General features: G+C 44.0%; 1 protein-coding gene across 2 annotated transcripts in view; it reads left to right on the plus strand.

Moving 5' to 3' along the window:
- The first annotated feature begins 9,532 nt into the window (after positions 1 to 9,532).
- Positions 9,533 to 22,334, plus strand: part of Dstyk (dual serine/threonine and tyrosine protein kinase) — a 46,743-nt gene continuing 33,941 nt past the window's right edge. The window contains exons 1-2 of one of the 2 annotated variants that reach the window (XM_052200039.1): positions 9,533 to 9,975; positions 18,957 to 19,049. In XM_052200039.1, the coding sequence (XP_052055999.1) occupies positions 9,711 to 9,975; positions 18,957 to 19,049 (358 nt within the window). In that variant the 5' untranslated portion in view covers positions 9,533 to 9,710. The remainder of the gene's footprint in view (positions 9,976 to 18,956; positions 19,050 to 22,334) is intronic. The other variant, XM_052200040.1, reaches the window with a different exon arrangement.

A 22,334-nucleotide genomic window follows, 5' to 3' on the forward strand; every position in this document is an offset into this window, starting at 1 on the left:
AGGGAAAAGGAGAGGGAGGAGGGAAAAGGAGGAGGGAGAGGGAGGAGGAAGAGGGAGGAGGAAGAGGGAAGAGGAAGAGGGTGATGGAGAGGGGGAAGAGAGAGAGGGGGAGGAGGGAGAGGGAGAGGGAAGAGAAAGAAAGAGAGGAAGGAGGGAGAAGAAGAAGGGAGAGGGAGGAGGGAGAGGGAGGGGTGATGGAGAGAGGGAGGAAGGGGAAAGAGGGAGGAAGGAGAGAGAGGAGGGAGGAGGGAGAGGGAGGAGGGAGGAGGAAGAGAGAGACTCATGTTTGGTTGGGCTGTTGAAACCTCAAGGCCCACCCCTAGTGACACCCCTCTCCCAGCAAGACCACACTCTCTAATCCTTCCTAAACCATCAGTCAACTGGAATCCAAACACTCAGATGTGGGAGCCTGTGGGAGCCATTCTAATTCAAGCCACCACACTGAACTTAAGCATTTTAGGTTTTCTTTAGCCCACTTCCCCAAACTTTTCTAAGTCTCACCCACAAGTTCCTTCTACAGTGTTCAAATCGAATCACAACAATGACCTTACTTCTCTGGTACTAATTTTCTGTTGATATTCTCAGCTGTGCCAAACATAGTCAAGGGAAGACAATTTCTGAAATCCACAAGAGTTTCAAAGATTTCAGTTGACAGTCCTAGCTCTGATGGCTTTGGCCACTTAGTGAGGTACAAAATCAGAATGCACAAGTGCCTGAGGCAGAGGTAGACCTGAGGCAGAGGTAGACAGAAAGAGAGGATCTTCTGTCTTTTTTTTAATATTTACTTTTGTATGTATGAGTGTTTTTGCCTTCATGTATGTATGTAAATCATATGTGTGCCAGGTGCCCATCAAGGTCAGAAGGTGTCCAGTCTCCTGGACCTGAAGTTATAAGCGATTATCAGCTGCTATGCAGGTGCTGGGAATCAAACCCAGGTCTTCTACATGAGCAGCCAGTGCCCTTAACCCCTGAGCCATCTCTCCGGCCTTAGATCGGCCCTTCCAATGGCTGTTATCACAGAACTAACATTACTTCCTAGGCTTATTACTGCCACCATCTCAGTTACTCTATGGTTGTTGGTTTCAAAGTCTTCCTACCACGAATTAGAATTACCTATGCAGGGAGTGGCACCGGAAGAATTGTCCTGATTGCCTTAAAAGATGTGGGACAATCCTTCATACTGTGGGTGGCATCTTCAGGTGTCAGCCTGGACAAATAGGTCGAAGCAGAAGACTGTTCTGCCTCTTGCTTCCTCTACCTTCTCTTTTGACACCGAGCTGAATTACTTGGCAGCAGCTGCTGCTGATTCCTCCACTGATAACAGAACCAGCATTTCCAGGCACCCATTGTTGACGCCGGTGACTTCCTAGGAACCTCCAGGTTGCTGGTGTCAGATTGGGACTGCTGAGTCACTCAGCCTCCTAGACAGAGCGACTGCTGGGTTTTTAGCCTTTCAGGTGTGAAATAGCTTTTGCTACTATTTCAGTGTGAGCTGATTCAATAATTTATAAACACATGCCCACACAGACACACACACACCAGTATATCAGTTTCATTCCTCTGAAGGACAGTTACCTTTATTTAGTGCCTCCTACACATAAGGCTCTGAGATTTTATATATATATATAGTATATATATATATATGGATAGATATATAGATATATAGATATATAGATATATAGATATATAGATATATAGATATATAGATATATAGATATATAGATATATAGATATATTCCCCCATATATTTTCATCTCTACAACCACTTCTGAAATGAGCATTTGTTATCCCATTTGGTGAGAAAAACAAAAAACAAAAAACCAAGACTCAGAAGGGCCAAAGAGTGATTGAAATTTTCCAGTAGCAGGACAAATGAGAACTCACGTGTGGTGTCCGACGAGGAGTGGCCCCCATACACTCAATGTTTGAATGCTTGGTCATTATGGAGTGGGACTACTTGATGAAGATTATGAGGTGTGGCCTTGCTGGAGGAAATGTGTGACTGGGGGTGGGCTTTGGGGTTTCAAATTCTCAAACTCGGCCCAGTGTCTCTCTCTTCCTGCTGCTTGCCAATCCAGAAGTAGAACTCTCAGCTACCTCTCCAGCACCCATCTGCCTGCATTCCGGCATGCTTCCAACCAGGACAAAAATCGACTAAACCTCTGAAACTGTAAGCCAGCTCCAATTAAATGTTCTTTAGAAGGGCTGCCATTGTCATGGTGTCTCTTCACAGCAATAGAACGTTGACTAAAGCACCAGTTGATAAAAGCAGTTATCCTTCCTGAGAGTGGTGGCTCTTGCCTTTAGTCCCAGCGCTTTAGAGGCAGAAAGCATTCGTATCTCTGTGAGTTCCAGCCAGGTCTATCTTGCTCTGGCCAGCCAGAATTACCTAATGAGACCCTGTCTCTGTGGGGGAAAAAAAGCAACTGTGTTTGTTTGTTTGTTTTTCTCAAGATAGGGTTCCTCTGGGTAGCCCTGGCTGTCCTAGTATTTGCTCTGTAAACCAGGCTGGCCTTAAATTCACAGAGATCTATTTGCCTGTCTCTGCCTCCCAAGTGCTGGGATTAAAGGTGTGCCCCACCATGGCCCAGCCCAACTCGGTTGTAACTATTTCTTTAAACACATACTTGGATGTACTTTGTGACATTTGTTGCCCTTTTAAGTACAATTATTCTGTAAATAAAGTGCTACCATTCCCATTTTACACATAAGAACTAGAACTACAAAGTAAGTGACATCTAGTAGGGAACATGAACTGGAGAAGTGGAGAACTGGAATTTTAATGTAAATGTCTCTGTCAGATACATTTCCTTAACCTGGAGTCCTTTGCATCCTTGTTGCCCAAGCTATGGTCCAGAGATTAGTGACACTGGCATAACTTGGCAGGTTGTTATAACTGCAAAATTTAAAGCATCGCATAGGCCATGACCCTAGTTAGCTTTAGCTGTCAGCTTGACATAGCCTGGAGTCATTTGAGAAAGTCTCCATTGGGGGATTACCCAGAGCAGGCTGAACTGTGGCCATGTCTGTGAGAAACTGTCTTGACTGATGATTGACACAGGAGGACCCAGCCCACTATGGGCGGCTCCATCCATAGGTAGTTAGGCCTAGGCTGTATAAAAAAGTTAGCTGAGCAGGCCAGAGAGCCAGTCAGCAAGCAGTGTTCCTCCATGGTTTCTGTTCCAAGTTTCTGCCTTGAGTTCCCACTCTGACTTTCCCCAGTGTATGACCTGGGTATGTAAACTGAAGGAACCCTTTCTTCTAAGTTGATCTTGGTCATGGGGATTGCCACAGCCATGGAAAGCAAACAAGAATGCTCCCCGAGTTTAGAAATCTTCATATGGAGGCTGGTGAGGTGATTCAATGGGGAAAAGCATTGCCACTAAGACTGATGACCTGAGTTCAATCCCTGGGCCCCACCTGGTAGAAGGAAAGAGCTGATTCCTGCAGGTTGCTCTCTGATCTACACATATATAACCAGCTATAACTCCAGTTCCAGCGTTGTTTTCTCCTAGCCTTCTGGGCCACCACAGATGCATATCGTTCACAAACATAATTGCAGGCAAAACACAGATACACATAAAAAATAATTATTTTAATTCAAAACATCTAATCAAAAACTTGTACTAGAAAAGTAAAGTGAGAAAGATGTGTTTCCAAGTCAGCTGTGGTAGTACATGTCAAAAAATCTAAGCAGGTAGGAGCAGGAAGATCAGTAGTTCAAGACCAGCCCAGAATACAGAGTAAGACTGTGCCTCCAAACAACAAAAAGCCAGGAGTAGGGTTGTACACCATTAATCTACTTCAGAGGTAGAGACAAGAGGGTCAGCAATTCAAGTCATTCGTCGTTATATGTTGAGTTTGAGGCCAACCTGGGCTACATGAGACACTAGAGAAAAAAAAAGATATATTAGCCAGGCATGATGGTAAACACCTGTGCATTCCAGCTCCGGGGAGACTGCATCAGGTAAATTACAAGTTCAAAAATAGCTTTGACTGTGTAGTGAAACCGTGTCTCAAAAACCAAATTGCCAGGCTTGTTGGCACAGGCCTATACTTTCAGCTCCTCAGGATGTTGATGCAGAAGGATTGCAAGTTCAAAACAAAACAAAAAGACTAGGGTATAGAGCAGTGGTAGAGTGCTTGCTTCACATGTGTGGGGCAGTAGACTCAAATTCTAGTACAGCAAATAAACCAAACCCCAGATCTATAAATTCAACCTACTGGTTCTTTCCAGATTGTAAGAATCGCACCGATGCACCACCGGGTGATGGTGGCACACGCCTTTAATCCCAGCACTTGGGAGGCAGGGGCAGGCAGATTTCCGAGTTCAAGGCCAGCCTGGTCTACAGAGTAAGTTCCAGGATAGTCAGGGCTACACAGAGAAACCCTGTCTCGAAAAAAAAGAAAAAAAAAAAAAAAGAATCTCATCAGTGTTTGTTTGTTTGTTTTGCCTTTTTTTGATTTCCTGAACATCCAGAAATGTCTTCTACAGCAAATACTCCTTTTAAAATAAATATCCAACAACTGCGTAAATATTAAATGTTGTTCTAGGTACTTCCGGCATAGCAGTGAACGAGCCAGGCAGCCCTCTCCACACCTCGGTCCTGCTATCTGTGTCTTGGATCTTTCCTCACGAGCTGGCCTCAGGCTCTGTGAAGAAGGCACCTCTTCATTCCTATTTGCTGAGTAAATACCTGGGAGCCAGAGATCTGGCTGCTGGGCAGAGAGGGAGGACACTCAACTCCTGTTCACTCTCTCAGCTTCCTGCTGAGGTAGAGAGCTCCTTTAATCCTCTCTGGAGGATTAACTCCTTCAGTCTTCTTTGGGCTAGAAACTTTAAGAAGACCCAAAGCATCAATGGCTCTTATATGACTTTCAAAATCCTTTCAATAAAATTTACATTCATGTATTTGTGTGCCTTTGTGAGTGCATGTGCATGCTCACATGAGTGCCACAGTAAGCGTGTAGAAGCCACACGACAACTTGTGGGAATCTGATTTCTCCTATAATGTAGGTTTCAGGGGTTGAACATAGGTTTTCAGCCTTGCAGACAAATGCCTTTATCTAGTGAGCCATCTCATTGTTCCCTTAAAACATTTTTATTTGTGTCCCAACTTTTAAAATTATTGTTTATTTAATCTTATTTTTATTAGATATATTTTTATTTACATTTCAATGTTATCCCCTTTCCTAGTTTCCCCCTCCTCTGGATAGCCTCATTCCCATCCTCAGTCCCCCTACTTCTATGAGGATGATCCTCCACCCACCCCCCTCCCACCACCCTGGCCTCAATTCCCCTACACTGGGACATGAGCATTTTGCCTGTGTGTATATCTGTGTACAACATGGAGAGGGTATCAGATCTCCTGGGACTGGACTAACAGCTGTGAATCACCATGTGGGTGCTGATAATTGAACCCAGATCCTCTGAAAGAGCAGCCAGTGATCTTAACCACCAAGCCACCCAAATCCTAGTTTAATTTCTGTTTATGGCCTCTGAACAGCCTATATGTCCAGAACTGAATGAAGGTGAAGGTACTAACCTCTACCAACTTTAGACACTTGGGGGTGGGGTGGGCAGGGCAGTATAGATTGAATTCCAGGCCAACTTGGGATATCTTAGAAACAATCTTGAGAGCTTGTTTCAAGAAATTGAAAATAAAATCCTTCTTTTCATTTTAATGGCATTCTAGGAGGAAATACAAGTAGACCTGAGTTCACCTTCACTAATCATTTAACTCATCTGTTCTGTATATTAACTTAGATTCTTTGTTCTTCTCATCCGAACCTTCATTTTTCTCAATAAGTCCTTTGAATTAAGTATTTGAATAAAATATGTATTTTTACTGATAGGTTATTGAATTGGTCTGTTCACTAGAGTCAGAGAACTTATGGAATGAATCTCTCTCTCTCTCTCTCTCTCTCTCTCTCTATATATATATATATATATATATATATATATATATATACTCTATATCTCTATATAAAGGGAATATCTATGTATCTATATTTATATCTACATATAAAGGATTTATTGGAATAATGTGTAGGCTGCACTACAACTAATCCAACAATGGGCAGCCCTGAATGAAAAGGTGAAGCAGCTGTGTCTGCTCAGTCCCATGAAGCTGGGTGCCTTAGCTGGTCTTCGCAATAATATAGAATCCCAAAGAAGTAGGCTCCGGTGGCTGTGCTGGCAAAGTCAGCGCAAGCAAAGAATGATCTGGATTAAAGGCTGTGTCATATGGCCTCAAGACCTGGCTCACAGGTGTGCCCTCCCTTTCTGGATTGTAGTTCATTCCAGATATAGTCAAGCTGACAACTGAGAATAGCCGTCACAGTTATTGTAGTTAAGAAAGGTTTTCACTGCTGCAGTCTTTATGGCTTAAATTTTTAAAAATTAGTTTATGTTTGCCTACGTATATATTGTGCATGTGTGTCATGTGTGTGCCTGGTGCACAAGAAGGCCATAAAAGGGTTTTGGATCCTAAAAACTAGAATTATATATGTTTGTTAAAAACCATATGGGTGCTGGGATTGCTGGGTGCTGGGAACTAAACTTGGTCTCACCTTGGTGCTGTGGACTGGGCAAGCAGTACTCTTAATTGTTGAGCCATCTCTCCAGCCCCAACACACACACACACACACACACATCATACACACACACATCTCTCTCTCTCTCTCACACACACATCACATACCACACCCATCACACACATACATCTTTCACACACATCTCTCTCTCTCTCACACACACACACACATCATACACACACACATCACACACATACATCTCTCACACACATCTCTCTCTCTCTCAAACACATACATCATACACACACATATCACATACCACACCCATCACACACATACATCTCTCACACACATCTCTCTCTCTCACATACACACACACATCATACACACACATATCACACACCACACCCATCACACACATACATTTCTCACACACAAAGCTTTCTCTCTCACACACACACATATCATATACACACACATCACACACATACATCTCTCACACACATCTCTCTCTCTTTCTCTCTCTCTCTCTCTCTCTCTCACACACACACACACACACACACACACACACACGTAGGCTTGTGCACACTCATGCACGCTCCTTCCTCTACCTCCCAAAGGTTAGGTTGCAGGCACAGCTTCTTGCAGCAGATCAAAAGTGGTGCTATGTGCTTCGGCATATTCAAATGATGTATACATTTCATTTTCTGCAGCAAACCCCCAAAGTTCCATCAGTTAAGGACCTGCTCAAAACATGCCATCCATATCGCCAAAGACTACACAGTTCAAATGAAGTAGATGTTTATGTTATGGTTTGACAGTATGGTGTTATGGCTGTAACAGAGTGTGCATATGGTGTTCATTTATGTTTAAAGTATATGTAGTTTTTTCAATGGCAGCTGCACCCTGAAGGGAACTAGGTGACTAGGAGACAGGGATAGACAAACTAAGGGAGATTTTGTTTTCCTCATACAATTTGTACCTTCTGAGATTTCTTCCCTTTCTTCTTCCTCATTCTCCGCCTCCTCTTCCCCTTCTCCTCCCCCACAGGTCTTACTATGTAGCTAAGTCTGACCTGGAACTTGATACATAGCTCAGGCAGATTTTGACCCTCACTACCCTCCTGTGTCAAGTGCTAACTTCATTTTTTTGAGATTTACTTTTATTCTGTGTATGGCTGTTTTGCCTACGGGCTGTACACTATGTGTGCAGTGCCCACAGAGACCAGAAAAGGACATCATGTCTCTCTTGGTTTTGGCTACCATGTGGGTGATGGGAATTGAACCTGAGACTCCCTGGAAGATCAGAGCTCTTTTGTTTGTTTGTTTAAATTATCTATTTTATGTATGGGAGTGCACTGCCACTCTCTTCAGACACACCAGAAGAGGGCATTTCAGACAGCACCAGAAGAGGGCATTGGACCCCATTACAGATGGTTGTGAGCCACCATGTGGTTGCTGGGAATTGAACTCAGGACCTCTGGAAGAACAGTCAGTGCTCTTAACCACTGAGCCATCTTCCTAGCCCCCAGTCAGAGCCCCAGCATTGAGCCATCTCTCCAGCCTTCTCCTACTTATTTCTAAAATATAAAGTACTAATGAAGACTAGTTTGGTGATGTTGAGATGACGTCTAGTTATGTAGCTTAGGGAGGCCATACACCTGGGGTTAACCTCCCTCGGGATCCCCAGCGAGGGGATTCCAAGTGTGTCTTCCCATGTGTATCTCATGCAGATGGATTTCTCCTCCAACCGAAGGTTGCTCTCCCTGATTCCCTAACTAGAAATTTTTGTGTGTGATGACTCATCTTGCATTGCTTTATGAGAATAGAGACAGGGTCTCACTATGTAGCCCTGTCTATCCTGGAACTCACTCTGTAGATCAGGCTGGCTTTGAACTCGGAGATCCTCATGCCTCTGGCTCCCAAGTGCTGGGTCTAAGACATGCGCCACCACACCCAGCCCAAGTTCTATTTTAAATCGTGCTCTTACACTATCAATTTTTTTTTTTAAATTTCCATTTCAGTGTTTTCACTTCTGTTTTACTAAGTCTTTTGGAAAGCATGGGGAATACAACTTTGCAAAGAAGAGGAATGGCCAGTGGAGACTGCGCAAAGGAAGGTGTAAGTGGGAAGGAACGTGAGGCTCCTTCTTTGCAGCTAGCCTACCTTGAAGTGCAGGCTCATTTGAATGGGTGAATTTTCAAAAAGTGCAACAAATTACAGGTTAAGGCCTTCACATTTCACATTGAACTAATCCTAAATTGATATAATTTACTTAAGAGTCTAAGTTACTCAAGATACAGAGTTGTGTGTGTGTGTGTGTGTGTGTAGAACAGGTGAAAGGTGATAGGTGTCAAGTTCTGTTCCGTTTGTGATTTGTAAGTCCTGGAGTTCGTTTGGCACACTGGCAGAAGCCTAGTTAAGACAATCTACTTTAGAAAGCTATTGACTTCAACTTCCCCTTACTCTTGCGGGCTCTACAAGAAGCCAATTGTCCTTTCTTTTAGGTCTCACCCACCCTTTCACACCCCTCTCTCCTTTCCACTTCTAGAGCAGGAAAGAAGAAAATGTAGTATGTAACACAAGCAGGAGAGTTTTCACTATTCTCAGGGTATTTTCAACCAATTCTCTATTATCTGTTGTGTCCATTTGGGGTAACCACAGTGATATTCCGGCCTCGGCTTTATTTCCTCCTTCTACTATTAAAATCATTCTCCGAGATTTGAGGTACCCCATTTCTGCCGGCGTTCATATTCTTTGGCTTTCTTTAGGAATTCGTGTACAGAACAAGAACACATTTTAAACGAGGAGAGTGTAAACAACACATTTTAAACGGGGAGAGTGTAATCACGGGAGTCGGGTCCACCCGCTCCGGCGCTTCCCCGTGGGCGTTGTGGCATTCCACCCAGCCTAGACTACAAGTCCCAGGAGCCCGCGCAGCGACGGTGCCGCTGTCAGCTCTTCCCTCGCTCCGCTCCGCAGGGGAGCAGAGAAAGGTTCTGGCCGGAGCGGAGCTCTCTGGCTGCTCTGCTGCGGCAGTGACGAAGGCTGGAAGCCGCGCGGAGCGCCCGTAGGGGCGTCGAGAGGCGGATTCCGCCTTCTCTGAGCGCTAGAGGGCGGGAGGAGGGGGCCGGGCCAGCGGCGCAGCCAGCCGCGAAGACAGCGGGCTGAGCGATGGAGGCCGACGGGCAGTCGTGGGCCGGCGAGTCCGTGTCGGGCCCCGGCCCGGGAGGCGGCGGAATGATCCGAGAGCTGTGCCGGGGCTTCGGCCGCTACCGCCGCTACCTGGGACGGCTGCGGCAGAACCTGCGCGAGACCCAGAAGTTCTTCCGCGACATCAAGTGCTCCCACAGCCACAGTTGTCCCTCCTCCCCCGCGGGCGGCGGCGGGGCCGAGCTTGGCCCTGCCGGCGACGTCGCCGAAGCCCCGCTGTCCCCGGGTAAGGACAGGCCCGAAGGAAAGAGGATAATTGGAGGGTGGCATCTCCGTCAGCAAAACAACTCCAGAGGGCGGCCAGTGGGAGAGGGCCGCGGGGCGGCGCGGGGCCTTGGCCTCGGGGATCTGAGATGAGGTGGGAGGACACCCTCGGGGAGAGGTAGCAAGGGCACACGACCGGGAGGCAGAATCCGAAAAGGTTAAGCGGAGGGTGGGAAAGTTGCTTTGAATCGGGGTGCTTAGTTTGGGGACCGAGCCCTCCCAGTTAAACTGAATGTTCCTGGAGTCTGGGAGCCTTCGGACTGCACTGGTGTGTGTGTGTGTGTGTGTGTGTGTGTGTGTGTGTGTGAGAGTGAGCGCGGGGGTTTGGGTGTGTAAAGTGCTTGCAGTCCGGTGTGTGTGTGTGTGTGTGTGTGAGCGCGGGGGCTTTGGGTGTGTAAAGTGCTTGCAATCCGGTCAAGATGTCCCTGCAAAGATGTCCTCTAAATAGGATTTGGAGTTGCCAAAGAAAAAGATATCTAGTGGGTGTCAGAAATTAATTGGTCAGATACTTTATACTTATGGTGAAGGAGTTTGTTTTGTTGTTGTTGTTGGAGGTGGAGTGGGGCAGGCCTGAGCCCTTGAAGAACTTGCCTCACCTACCCTGGGATGTGTCAGAGGCCCCAGATAACTTTAAGTATTTGATTACTTTTAAACTGCAATTCGTGGGAAACTAGAGGGTTTAACTTTTACCACTCTTTCCTTGCAAAGTTGATGGGAGAAGCCATTCCATGTGGATAGGTGTATGGGAGATGACCTAACAGCAGTATGTCCTTGGTTATTTAATGTTTCTCAAGCTGCAGTGTAGATTACAATAACCTCAGGAGTGTATTAAAAATGCCACGACCCAGGCTCTGTCTCATGGATTCTGTCTCATGTGTGACCGTAAGTAGGTGGATCCAAAGAGTCTAATTTAGCAAAGATATTGGAATCTGATACAGGTATATTATCACTTAAGGTTAACTTGTGTGTTGGACCTTATAATCCTTGTTGCATGCTTAATATCTTAACTTTGAGACTACAGAGGGCAGGTTTAAAGACATGCTGGTAAGTCCTGATAGTTCTGTTGCTCAGGATAGCAATTTAAAGAGCCCTTGTTTTGGGTAAGCAGGAGAGCTTAGCTGTTACATGGACCTGCTGCCAGGCTTGATGCCCTGAATTGATCTGGGGAGAACCTACTCTTGAAAGTTGTCTGCTGACCTCCACACATAGTTTTTATTTTTATTTTATTTTTGGAGACAGGGTTTTTCTGTGTAGCCCTGGCTCTCCTAGAACTAGTTCTGTAGACCAGGCTGGCCTCCAACTCAGAGATCTGCCTGGTTTTGCTTCCTGAGTGCTCGGATTACAGGTGCTTGCCACTAAAAGATCTTATTTTACTTAAGGAGATAAAAACCACTAGGGTGATAACTACTTTTCTGAAGTTGTGCTTTTGACACTTCCAGGGACTTGCTCTCTAGAGGTGAGCTGGGGCAACTGACCTGTGAGGCCATTAGAGAGCAGCTGAGTGAGGCAGCTCATACCTTTAGATGGACCCAGATGTATGTCTGACAGCAACTTCTTCCATTGGAAGAAGCTTTGACTTAAAAGTTCTCTGTTTCTGCCATTTAAAATGACTGTTTCAGAGTTACACTTAAGAAAACCAAACCAACAAACAAAAAAACCAAACAAACAAAAAAACCAACCAAAAAAAAACAACAACTCAGAATAGATTTAATTTAGAGAGATGGAGATTTTCATAACTTAAACATCTTGGTTGGCTCTTGTTTTCTTTAAAGGCAAACCTAAGACATACAAAAACACCTTTGTATTTTGCTTAATTGGCTTTTCTGGTTGACTGCATCGTGATCTAATTTTTGCATATTTAAACTTTCTTCACCCTTTGGAATGTGCCCATCTCTATAAATTCCCAGGAGGACACAGATGAGAGGATAGGAAACATTGATTTAGTTCCACACCAGGGTTTCCAGTCATCATGGAGGGTTTTATGTTTGGGGCTGGGGCTGCACTAGAGTTTTTTTTTTTTAAAGTATCTCTTTCTGTGTCTAGTTGAAAGATGCCGTTGTCCTGGTTATTTCAGCAAAGGTGTTAGAAAGTAGAACAGCCCTTAAAGGACAATTAGCTCTTTGTGCTGGCTGGAGCTTTTTTGGTAAGGTCAAAGTCACTTGGGGGTGGTCTCAACTTTCTTTTGTGAGTGTTGGTTTCTGATTAATAGGGACTCAGGATGTGACAGAAAGGGGTACTCAGTTCTTAACCTAACAATCCCTCCTCTGCTTAATGCAGTGTAGTATTTGAACAACTGAAAATCAGAGACTAACTATAATTTGAAGATGCTGGATTACAAAGATGGCAGCCTTAGAAAGCAATTTATTATATTTCTTTGTATACCATTTGTCATAATACATAATGCCATTTTGGGGGGGGTGGATTTGGTTTTTTCGAGACAGGGTTTCTCTGTATAGCCCTGGCTGTCCTGGAACTCACTCTGTAGACCAGGCTGGCTCCGAACTCAGAAATCCACTTGCCTCTGTCTCCCAGAGTGCTGGGATTACAGGCGTGCACCACCACCGCCCAGCTACATAATGCCATTTTTAAAAATTTCACTTTCAACCACAGAGACCTGGGAAGAACACCAAACCTCTTTCTTATTTTGATAGGTTTATATTCACTCAAGTCAGAGGCAGAGGTGCGTGGATCGCGTGTTCCTGGTCAGCCTGGGCTATGTAGTAGTGGTGATGGTAGTGGTATAGATTAAGTAGAACTCCTAAAATGTTGTTTTTTAGAGGAGTTTTGCTTGTACAAAGAAAACTGAAATATAAAAGAAGATTCATTGATTCGGTTCTCCCTTTGTTGTCCAAGTCATTTTATATAACTGTGGGGGAAAAACCCCTTAGACTGTTGTGGTTTTTTGTTTTATTATTTGTTTTTTTTTCTTCTCCTGCTAGAGCATTCAGAAGCAATGAAATAAAGGCTTTGAACCCTTTTAGGAGAGGCAGGGTAGAGTATTACAAAATAAAAGAAGGAAAAGTATTCGTCTTACTTTATGATCCAGCGGAGGTCCTGGCTATTTCAGTTTGTCTTCATCTTCTCCATTTTAAGACGTTGTGGTGACTCATATACGTCTGGTAGGAACGCTGTTGCTTGTGTTGCCTCCCTTTGGTCTTAACTGATCATAACTCTGTTGTGTCACAGCTTCCTCATCTGGAGATGGAGGTTATAATCGTCCTTACCTCTAGGATTGCTGGAGTGAATATTGTACAGGTTTAGTGCAGCCATGTACAGGTGCTAGTGAGGAGCTGCCTTTGGCTTTTGATACGGTCTCACTGTGTCATCTGGGCTGGTCTTAAGTTCTTCTGTTGAGTGATCCTTCTGCCTCTGCATTCATTGCTAGCCCTGCGGTAGTCGTTATTAAGCAGGTGTGTGAGTGCCTGGGATGTGCTGCCCAGTGTGCTCCAGATGGGCGGGCGTTCAAGGTCAAGGAACTGGCCTTTCATCGGGTGAGTGGATGTCAGTCCTTCCCTCTTTCTCTTTCTTCTCCCTCTTCATTTCCATTCAGTGGAGTTTCAAAATGTAGCTCGGGCTGGTCTCTAACCTGGTGTCTCTGTACACCAGGCTAGCCTGGAACTCACAGAGATCCACCTGCCTGTGCCTCCCAAGTGCTGGAACTAAAGGTGTGTGCCACCACATCTGCTTGATTATAGGACTTTTTAAAATAAACTTTAATCCTAAGATTTTTATAGCTGGTTGCTTCTTGTTATTCCAATAAATTCTCAGTATTCTGTGGCCTCTTTTGGTTACTGTTTTGTATAGATGGGTTTTTGGAATTTTAGAAGCAAGGCACTAATACTGAAATCGATGTCCTGGCAATCTGTATCAAAGGTTAATCTGCAATGGCACTGTGCCTGTGACCGTAGTACTCCAGGAGGCTGAGGCAGGAGGATCTTGAGTTGAAGATAAGTCTGAGCTGTATATAGAGTTCCAGGCTAGTCTCAAAAGTCAAAACAACAAACAAAAAAGGATCACTTCTTACTGTATGATGTGGTAGTCATAATGCTCACCTTACAAAGTTGTGACACTTAGAGGAAGTGGACAGTATAGCTTGAGTATAGATATTAATAGATGTGGCTCTAGCCTGTGGTGGGAGGTGATCAACATTGGATTAGCAAGCGGGAGCATATGCTTGGAGGGATGGGGAGAGAGTAAGGCAGAGGGTGCAACATGGGACGACACAGCGCCGTGCTGGAGCCTTCAGGTGGGCCCAAGTCTCCAGGCCTCAGCCCAGTTCTGCTTCTGTGGCTGTTTGTGCTTTCTGACCTGGCTTGGGAATGCAAATACACTCTTCACAGACATGGTTACAAGTGAGTCCTAATGTGGAGCCATGCTTTACCTTATTCAGTGAAGAAGATGCGGCACAGCCTCCTCAGGTCTCCTGAGTGCTGAGACCATAGACTTGACGTGCACAGCATTATTGTTTATTTATTTTTTAATCTTCTAAGATTATGCTGGATACACTATTGCTAAAAATCCATGGACCAGCCGGGCAGTGGTGGCGCACACCTTTAATCCCAGCACTCTGGGAGGCAGAGGCAGGCGAATTTCTGAGTTCGAGGCCAGCCTGGTCTACAGAGTGAGTTCCAGGACAGCCAGGGCTATACAGAGAAACCCTATCTCAAAACAACCAAATCCAAAAAAACCAAAAAAAAAAAAAATGGCATTATGTATTATGGCAAATGGTATACAAAGAAATATAATAAATTGCTTTCTAAGGTTGCTATCTTTTCTTCTAGGCACTATACACACACCCCTCCACACCCCTCACACAAATGCTACCATTTGTAGCCAATTGGTGTTGCATGTATGTTCATGGGTTTAGGGCTGACCACCAAGGCTTGGGCAACCCATCCTGCTTGTCTCTGAAGAAACTGACTTTCTCTTAGCAGTGAGGCTGGGGTCTTGTAAACCTTTTCCCATGTTGATATGTTGACTGGTGTGGTCTTGTGCAGGTCTCATACAGGCACCCATATTGTTAAGAGTTCATAGGTGCAATCATGCCCAGCATCTGCAAGTACTTTGTAAAGAAACTGTGTATTCAGGGATGGAGAGATGGCTCAGCAGTTAAGAGCACTGGCTGCTCTTCCAGAGTACCCAGGTCTGATTCCTAGCACCCATACCATGATGGCTCATAATCTTCTGTTACTCCAGTTCCATGGCATCTGATGCTGTCTTCTGCCCTCCTCAAGTACTGCACGCAAATGGTATACATATACATGTATACATACACTCATATATAGAAATTAAAATTAAATAAAATCTTTAAAAAGAATCCATGTAGTTAAATAAAAATCCAGTGTGCTTATTTTTTGCTTGTGAACTCCCTCACTCCCATATTCTGTTTCAGTAGAGTAAGAGAACATGGTAAATGGACTTTGACCGATTTTTTTCGGTTGAGAATGTTATGCAGCAGTAGACACTTGCTTAGTATGTGCAGGGCCCCAGGACTGAGCCTTAGCACTATAAAAACAACGTAGCTGTCTCTTAAAAATAAACCCTCAAAACATGTTATTGAAGTAAAGGAAAATAGAAATTTCACATTGTGCTCACTGCTTAATTCCTACAGACCCTGGTTGTAGTTCTCCCCCCCCGCCCCGCCCCCCATAGCTATAAGAATGTCGATCTTCCTCTGCTGACTAGATTGTGAGTGTCTAAAGAGAAACACTGTTTTTGTGTCTGTGTCCTGGTCCAGTAGTACTTATGGGATTGCTTTGTATATAATGGGCAATACCTATTAAATTATTTACATTTCTGGAAGATGCTAGAATGATGCTATGAAATCAAATGCAATTTAATTTTCATTTCAGAAGAATATTTCCACACACTTGGAGATTTGGAGTTTTGTAAAATCATCCATATTTTACTATTTGGATCCTGTGTGCTTTTGATAGATAGTTATGCTTGAGGCCCCCTTCCTTCCTTTTTTTTTTTTTTTTTTTTTTTTTTTTTTTTTTAAGATTTATTTATTATTATATGCAAGTACACTGTAGCTGTCTTCAGACACTCCAGAAGAGGGCATCAGATCTTGTTAGGATGGTTGTGAGCCACCATGTGGTTGCTGGGATTTGAACTCAGGACCTTTGGAAGAGCAGTCAGTGCTCTTAACCTGCTGAGCCATCTCACCAGCCCCCCCTTTTTTTTTTTAACAACTTCAACTTTTTATTGAACATGGTAGCAAAAGAGCTTTATTCAAAAACCTGGACAGCACCTTGTCATCACCAGGCCTCCTGTTTCCTTTGCTTCCACTTCCTCGGCTGTGGCAGCAGGGGAGAGGGCGAGCTTGCCTGCTGGCTGCAGCAGCTACTGGAGCAGACCCACCAGGCCCTATTTACAGAGAATGTCCCAAGTGTTCCTTGTTGTTTGTTTGTTTGTTTGTTTACCCGAGGTGGATTCTCATTCTGTTGCATGCTGGGGTGGTCTTAAACTAAGCTTGCATGCCCTGCTACTTCAGTCTTCTGAGTGGCTGGGACTATAGACGTGAACCGCAGTGTCAGGCTGGGCTGAGGTTAGAGTCCATGCCCTATGCAAAATAATTGTTTTCATGTCTCAAAGAATGATTTTCATGCAATACCAACTAGACCAGAGTGCCCTCAGTGCACAAGAAGTAGGTTCTTAATGTCCATGCACTCAGTAGCCCTTTATGGAATCCATTCTACCCAGGGGCCTGAGATTAGTCATTCCAGACACACAATATGACATTGATAAAGAGTTGAGAGATGGAGGTTGGCTCAGTAGTAGAGAGAGCTTACCTGATTGCAGGGCCAGGGTCACTTTGAAAGAGTTGAGGTACTCTGACACTGTGGGTAATGACTGGTGTGTTTGTGTGGTCCAGTGCAGAATGCATCCCATCCCATTACCATTAGTGAGCCTCCCACTCTACCTTTCTGAGAAGGATGTGAGGCTTCTTTAGAAATGTGGGTTCTCCTCCCATAAGGGTTACAAGACCTAATGTGAATTTACCCTGCATGTGGGGAAATAGCAGTTAGGAGAGTGGGTTTTGTTTTCTCTGGTACAGGGAGTCAGTACTGTGCGTGGGGAAAGTGTCTTTCTCATCTCCTGGAACTGGCTGAAGTCCCTTGCGGGGATGCCTAGGCTTAGTACAGGCCCTTTCTGGGCTTGAAGACTCAGTTCTTTGGTGGTCTTGGGCTCTTGGAGATTGAGACCTGACAGAGACCTAGCAGTGGTTGTACTGTTATTTTGCACTGTATTAAAACTGGTTTTTGTGGAAGTCACCTTATGTATGATGTTCTTCTCAACTTTAGATCAAAACACTGAAGCAAAGTCAGCTACAGCGTGGGGAACCGTTGGCATCCCCTCTCCTCATCTGAAGGGCCGATCTTACACTTTCTGCCTCCTCTTGAGTAATGTGAATGGTTTGAGTGTATTCTCCCGCACTGAGACACGTGGCTGTGGGAATCTTTGGACCAGGCTCATTTTGGAGCTGTGCTTCTGTTCCCTGGGGCGCTGTTCTCTGGAGAGGAAGATGGAAGTGGGATGCAAGAACTGTCTTGCTTTTCACATGTCTAGCTAATTGATGCATCAGAATTGTTCTGAAGAATAATGTCCTGGTTATGTATTCATAAAAGCCTTTGATTTTACAATACATTTCTTTTTAAAAAGTGCCTTTTATCTCTTTACTTGGATGGATGTGAAGTATCTAAATTTAGATTAATCAGATTAAGAGCTTTAATGCCTTACTTACGTCAGATTGACTCTACTTTGGTGGCTTTTATCCAGTCCAGAGGGTAAGGAGAGAATTTCCCAAGATACTCCCATCCCTCTCCTCTCTTTTTCTCTCATCTTCTCTCTTTCCCTCTGTCTCCCTATCCCCACCCCCGACTTTGCAAAGCCCAGATGCAGCTAGGTTACAAGACTTGTTTTTATGAAAACTCTTTCTATTCAGATTAGAGAGGCTATAGCTGGATTTTTCTGAGCTTCCTCTTTAGGAATATCCTGTAAAATATACTTTGGCTTTAATGTTGTGATGTTAGGAAGAACAAGGAAGACTGTGGAGAACAGCAGCCGGTTGGAGAAAATTCAGCCTTAGTTTTTGGCATACAAAACCTTTTGAGAAAATGATTTCACTTTCTCTTCAAAGAAGAGCTGACCTGCTCCCTGGTGCTTGTCCCATGGAGAAATATAGACATTCCTACTAGTTTAACCTAGACACACTGGCTTCTTACATGTTGGAGGGAGGATGCCTATACTCCCCCGGGAACAGAGGGGCCACTTGCAGGCACCGTAAGGTCATTTCTCTGTGGGCTTCTTCACTAATGAACTTACAAGTAGGTCTGTTGGAGTACTGTTGCCTTGTATTATGGATTTAGAGTCTAAGTTTCATTCTGAACAACTTGCCCTGAAGACACCCTCTGCCCCCAAGAGGGAGCAGTAAACCAAAGGAAGACCCAAGAGGGCAGGAGTGAGAACAAGGAAGGAACTTGGTTTATTGGTTGGTTGGTTGGTTGGTTGGTTGGTTGGTTGGAGCAGGGTTTCTTGCTATAACAGCCTGACTGTCTTGGAACTCACTTTGTATACCAGGCTGGCCTCAAACTCAGAGATCTGCCTTCTTCTCCCTCCCTAATGTCTTAAAGTCATGTGTTACCACCACTGATAATAAGTTGTTTAAAAATATACCAAATCCTGTTGCTACTATATTTGATGATTTGTTCCTGTAGAGTTAAAGTGTGTCTCTTGATCTCGTATTTCCAGAGATCTAGACCTTTGTCTTAACTAGATGTCCTTTGGGACGTTAAAAAAAAAAGTATTTTGAAATAATTTGAAAGGCACATAAACACTTTGAGAACATGAAAAGAACTCATATATTTGCTTCATACGGTTATCCAGTTGTTGACATTTCCCAGTTGACGAATGTTCCCATACTGTGTCTTATCTTTTCAGAGCCGTCTAAGAGCAAGATGCAGGCAGGTTGTGTCATCTCTAAACACTCCAGTATGCAGTTCACCCCATGGAGGACACACGTCCACCCGTCAGGTAGCTCTCCAAATCAGGCAGTTAGTGTGGACTCACTCCATCCAGCCCTGCCTCATTAGAGAAGTGACTGGACAGTTCAGCTCACAGAGCACAGGATGCCGTCTCTGTTCTGGAGAAGCTAAGCTTACTCACTAGTTAGGCAAGTACCCTCTGGACAGCTACACCTTACCTTCATCTCTCCCTTGGCTCTAGATTAATCCTTTGTGAGAATGTTCGTAGATTTCACTGAAAACCTGTTCCTCAAAACCCTTCCTTTCTCTAGACCAGCCTGTCTCAAGGCAATAAGCCCTTTGGTCAAATGGCCCATTCACAAGAGTCTCCTAAGACCATCAGAAAGCACAGGTGTTTACATTATGATTCATAACAGTAGAAAGATTACAGTTATGAAGTAGCAGAATAATTTTATGGTTGGGGTCACTACAATGTGAACCGTATTCAAGGGCCACAGCATTAGGTAGTCTGAGAACCACTGTTCTAGACCTAACACCGAGAGTGTTCACCTGCCCAGTGGTAGTTTTCATACTCATCATTCTGTCTTTATTTGTCGCTATTCTGCTATGAAGAGGAGCTTTGCTTTCTTTATATCAGTGTGGGGTTGGATTTGGGATTTTCTTTTAGGTGTGTTATAACTTTCAGTTCTTGTTATTTTATGCATACATTATCCTGTTTGGTTAGTGACTCCTCCTTCAGGCTGGATCCAGTGTTCTTTTGGTACGTTCTCAACTTTGTATTGCTCCTAATGGGTTAATATGCTTTCTCACAAATTGCAGACTCTAAGGCCTCTGTGAAGCATGTACCTGGCTTCCTTCGAGGAATTGCTTCTATTTCTGCATCCATAAAAGCCCCTGTTTCTGTTCCTTGTGCACTACGGTGGGGCCAGGAGCACTTTCACCCAGGAAGGAACTTGTCTTTATCTTTCCAGAAGGCCCTGGCCTACCAGCTGCTGAAGAGGCCTTCTTTGTCCTTCCCATCAAGGACAACGTCTATGATTTTGGAGGTCTTCCCATAGAATGATAACTTCAGCCATTCACCCTCCGGCAGCTGGGCTGGGGCTTTTAGTGGGAGCACTGGCTGTGTGCTTGATTTCAAATTTTCCTTTGCAAACACCATTCCTTCCAGCTCAGTTCCTTGTCCTACTAGGTCCCAAAGATTCTAAAACACGGGCTACCTAAACATGTATTTCTACAAGTCGGGTGTCTGCTGTGTCATTCAGAATCTTTTGTGTTTAGTGGATACTCAAGAGAGTTCCCTAAAAATAATATGTTTCTTGTCTAGAATTTTTTTTTCTGAGTTCCTGGGAATTTGTTTCAGATTCCAATACTTTGAAGCTTGTAGTAGACAGATTATGTAGCATTTCTGTTTCAACTTAGGATTGATCCTTTCCTCTACTCTTGGGACATATAGCTAATATAACATAAAATATCGTTACTCATTTTTGAAAATGTATGTTTGTCATGGTTCCTTTTAGTTAATTATACACACACACACACACACACACATATATATAAAGTTAAAATGAGATAAATAAACAGAAAGAAAGAAAGAAAGAAAGAAAGAAAGGAAGGAAGGAAGGAAGAAAGGAAGAAAGAAAGGCAAAAGAAAGCAAAAACCGTGGAGTATGGTTGTGGTGGCATATACTTACAGCCCCAACAGTAGGATGGTAGAGACAGGAGGATTGTTAAGTTGGAGGCCAGCCTAAGCTATGGAATGAGACCCTGTCTCAACCAACTAACCAACCAGCCAAACAAACAAATGAACTGAGGGGAGGAAGTGTACTTGGACACCAGCTGAATTAAGATTTGAATGACTCTGAAGCCTTGTCAGTCAGTGACATCTTTCCTTCTCCATCTCCAGGGTCATAACCCAATATCCTGTTTCAAAACCAAGTTAACAAGAGCAAGGCACAGTGATGGATTGAATTGGAGTTTTATGTGCACAGAGCTTCATAAATGATGGCCCTAAATCTAGGGAACATGATTGTAATGCTCAGGTTTGGTGAAGAGGGGACATCTGTGTAGGACACTAGCTGGGTATGATGTACTAGTATAGACATAGGGCTGAAGAGATGGCTCAGCAGTTCAGAACACTGACTGCTCATCCAGAGGTCCTGAGTTCAATTCCCAGCAACCACATGGTGGCTCACAACCATCTATAATGGGATCTGATGCCCTCTTCTGGTGTGTCTGAAGACAACTACAGTGTACTGTACTCATATAAATAAAATAAATAAATCTTTTAAAAATTAAAAAATAGTATAGGCAAAATGGGGAGGCCCAGTATGGCCTGTTTATTCAGTTTTTATAGTTCCCTGTTTCCTCTTAGCATGCAGCAAGACACTGCTGAGGTCAAGAGAAAAATGAAGGATGATGGCTCACATCGGTAATCCCAACACTCAGGGGTGAGGCAGGAAGATGGCCATGAATTCAAGGCCAGCCTGGGCTACACTGAGAAGGGCTGGCTCAGGAAAAGGAAAAAAGGAATGATTTTCTATTTTTTATGGCTGGCTTGAGATGGAGGATTTTCCAATTTTCATGTCCACCTTAGGGAAGAAAACAGTGAATTCTATGAATTATTTTGGAGGAGGGTAGAAAACTGGGAGGCAGAAGAATCAGGAGAGGGACTTTATTTCAGAGGCCTTTCAGTCTTTAAAGTGAAGTATTCAGCATGACAAAGTGCTGTATTTTTTGGCAGTCTATTCTGGGTCCCAGTAAGATGCAATAATAGTGTAAAAGGTGAAAACAGGAGTTAATATATTCTAGATAGTACTGTGAGCTGATATTCCCTGTTACTCAGAGTATATGTGATTGATTGGGGTAGAAAACAGGCAGGAAGGGGTGTGTGTGGGTACAGCCCATTTGGCATTTCTGCAAATATAACCCAATATACCCTAACAGGGCACTAGTGACATAAAATGCCACTTCTCTTTTTAGGATTCATACTTCAAATCCAGACAGTAACACACACCCTGGCTGAGGGGAAGAACATTCAGAACTTCTTAGAAAAGCATCTGCAGCTTGTTTTTAGAAAAGAGATTCCAGAAATCTATAGAAATCACTAGTGTTTTTGAGCGTGCACCAGTCAAAAGAAATTCTGCTTATTTGTTTATTTATTTATAAGATTTACCAAGTGTCTTTTATCCTAGCACTCAAAGACTGAGGCAAGTGGAATTTTGTGAGTCTGAGGCCAGCCTGGTCTCAGGGTTTCAGGACAGCCAGGGTTACAAAGTGAGACCGGCTTGAACCCTGCCCCCTCCTCCAAGGATTTAGTTTCATCCTGTACATTCTG

The sequence above is a fragment of the Apodemus sylvaticus genome, chromosome 12 (genome assembly GCF_947179515.1).
Source record: "Apodemus sylvaticus chromosome 12, mApoSyl1.1, whole genome shotgun sequence".
NCBI classification, from domain to species: Eukaryota; Metazoa; Chordata; class Mammalia; order Rodentia; family Muridae; genus Apodemus; species Apodemus sylvaticus.